The sequence below is a fragment of the Oreochromis niloticus genome, linkage group LG23, assembly GCF_001858045.2.
Source record: "Oreochromis niloticus isolate F11D_XX linkage group LG23, O_niloticus_UMD_NMBU, whole genome shotgun sequence".
Classification (NCBI taxonomy): Eukaryota; Metazoa; Chordata; class Actinopteri; order Cichliformes; family Cichlidae; genus Oreochromis; species Oreochromis niloticus.
Window position 1 is genome coordinate 4345925 of NC_031986.2, and position 2702 is coordinate 4348626.

The 2702-nt window shown below is 59.8% G+C and overlaps 1 protein-coding gene across 1 annotated transcript; it reads left to right on the forward strand.

The window, feature by feature from the left end:
* The first annotated feature begins 435 nt into the window (after positions 1-435).
* LOC112843843 (piggyBac transposable element-derived protein 4-like) lies at positions 436-2281 on the forward strand. Its single transcript, XM_025903024.1, has 2 exons — positions 436-910; positions 1098-2281. Exons 1-2 carry the CDS (start codon positions 475-477, stop codon positions 2279-2281), a joined length of 1620 nt encoding a protein of 539 aa, XP_025758809.1. The 5' UTR covers positions 436-474.
* Positions 2282-2702: the final 421 nt, after the last annotated feature.

Genomic DNA, 2702 nt, shown 5'->3' on the forward strand with positions numbered 1-2702 from the left:
CAAGAGGACGACGCCGGCCGTGTTGCAGGTGGCGTTCATGATCCTGGTCGCGATCGCGGCCACGGCGCTGTCGGTGAAACTGGTGACGCAGATGTAGCCGATGCTTATGACTATGACGATGACAAAGAAGACAAAGACTATGAAGAAGAAGAAGAAGAAGAAGAAGACGTCCTCGCCGATGATGATGATGAAGAAGAAGAAGAAGAAGAAGAAGACGTCCTCGCCGATGATTATGACGATGACGATGAAGACAAAGACTATGAAGAAGAAGAAGAAGAAGAAGAAGAATTAGAAGAAGACGTCCTCGCCGATGATTATGACGATGACGATGAAGACAAAGACTATGAAGAAGAAGAAGAAGAAGAAGAAGAAGAAGAATTAGAAGACGACGACGACGACGACGACCTCAACCCGCGAGGACGAGGCCCCACCGAAGAGGCCGTGGCGGCGGCGCGAGACGAGGCCTCCGCGTTCATGGCCTACTTTCCGCCAGAGATAGAGGACTCGGTGATCGCCATGACCAACCTCGAAGCGGACAGGCGCAGGCCCGCCATCGACGGGTGGAAGCCCATGGGCCGCGTCGAGTTCCGGGCCTACGTGGGGCTGCTGGTGCTCGCCGGCGTGTACAGGTCCCGGGGAGAGGCCTGCGAGAGCCTGTGGGACGCCGAGAGCGGCAGGTCCGTGTTCAGAGCCGCGATGCCGCTCAAGACCTTTCGAGCCTACTCGAGCGCGCTGCGCTTCGACGACAGAGAGACCAGACGGGCCGGGCGAGGCGAGGGCGGCGGCGGCCACGGCTACGACAAACTGGCCCCCATCAGAGCCGTGTGGGACGAGTGGTGCGCGAGGCTGCCCGCCATGTACCGCCCGGGACCGGAGGTCACCGTCGACGAGAGACTGGTGCCGTTCAGAGGTACGTACGTGGTGCGTGTTGTGTGTATTGTGTGCGTGCGTGCGTGACGGGGGGGGGGGGGGACGAAGGAGGAAGAGGAACGGGTACGACAACAACGCTAGCTTTGGTGTATCGTTGTTGGGTTCTGCGCTTGCGCGTGTGCTCTCTGTCAAACTCGCGTCTCTCTTCTTTCTCTCTCGCCAATCAGGAAGGTGTCCGTTCAGACAGTACATGCCCAGCAAACCGGCCAGGTACGGGATCAAGATATGGGTGGCGTGCGACGCGCGTTCCAGCTACGCGTGGAAGATGCAAGTCTACACCGGCAAGCCCGACAAGCGCGGCCCTCCCGAGAAGCACCTGGCCACTCGAGTGGTCGTGGACCTCACCGAGGGACTGGCGCCGGGACGCAACGTCACGTGCGACAACTTTTTCACATCGCGCGAGCTCGCCGACAGGCTCTTTCGCGAAAGAGGCCACACCGTGCTGGGCACTCTGCGATCGAACAGACCCGAGATCCCCAGAGAGCTGCGATGCGTCAAGGGCAGGGCCGTGGGCTCCGTGGAATCCGTAGTACTCGGCGGCTCTGCGGGACCGAGAAGAGGAGGAGGAGGAGGAGGAGGAGGAAGGGGGCCAGACACGATCATCCTCTCCTACGTGGCCAAGAAGAACAAGAACGTGCTGCTCCTCACCACCGCTCCTCGCTACCACCACCACCACCACCACCGCCGCCGCTCCGGCCCCGAGCCCCGGCCTAGCCGCAGCAGCAGCAACAGCAACAGCAACGGCGGCGGCGGCAAACCTCCCTTGGTGCTGCATTACAACCGCACCAAGGGAGGTGTCGACAACCTGGACAAGGTCGTGAGCACGTACAGCTGCAGGAGAAAGACCTGCAGGTGGCCCGTGGCCCTTTTCCACAACATGGTGGACGTGGCGGCATACAACGCGTTCGTGCTCTGGAGGGAAATTCACCCCGACTGGATGGCGGGCAAGCTCAACAAACGAAGGCTCTTCCTCGAGCGGCTGGGCAAAGCGCTCGCGCGCCCCATGATCGAAGCCAGGGCGTTGGCGCGAGGAGGAGGAGGCCGAGTCGCGGCCCGAGGTACTACTACTGAGGCTGATGATGCTCATGCTGATGTCGCTACTACTACTACTGCTGCTGATGCTGCTGTTTCTCGTACTACTCGTACCACCTCCACCACCGCCGCTACGCCGCACGACTCCTCTCCAGTCAAGAGGCGAAGGTGCCGCGTGTGTCCCAGGAGCAAAGACGTCAAGACCAAGATCCTGTGCCATGAGTGCCGAGTGTACGTGTGCACCAACTGCGCCGTCACGTACTGTCCCAACTGCGCCGCTTCACGCACCGCCGCTTCCCAGACGCCGCCGACTTTGTAATAACACAAGCGCCCCGAGGGGGTCCTAGCGACCCCCACCCACCCTAATCATCATCATCATCATCATCATCATCATCATCATCGTCGTCATAACAACACATATGCCCCGAAGGGGTCCTAGCGACCCCCCACCACACCCTATCATCATCATAACACATATGCCCCGAAGGGGTCCTAGCGACCCCCCACCACACCCTATCATCATCATAACACATATGCCCCGAGGGGGTCCTAGCGACCCCCCACCACACCCTATCACTATCATCATCATCATCATCATCATCAACATCAACATCATCAACATCATCATCATCATCATAATAACACACACGCCCCTCGGGGGTCTCCACGCCCCCACGCCCCGAGAACAGGCGGGCGGGCGCACAAGGGTTAAGTGATAAGAACAAGTAATCTGATGTCCT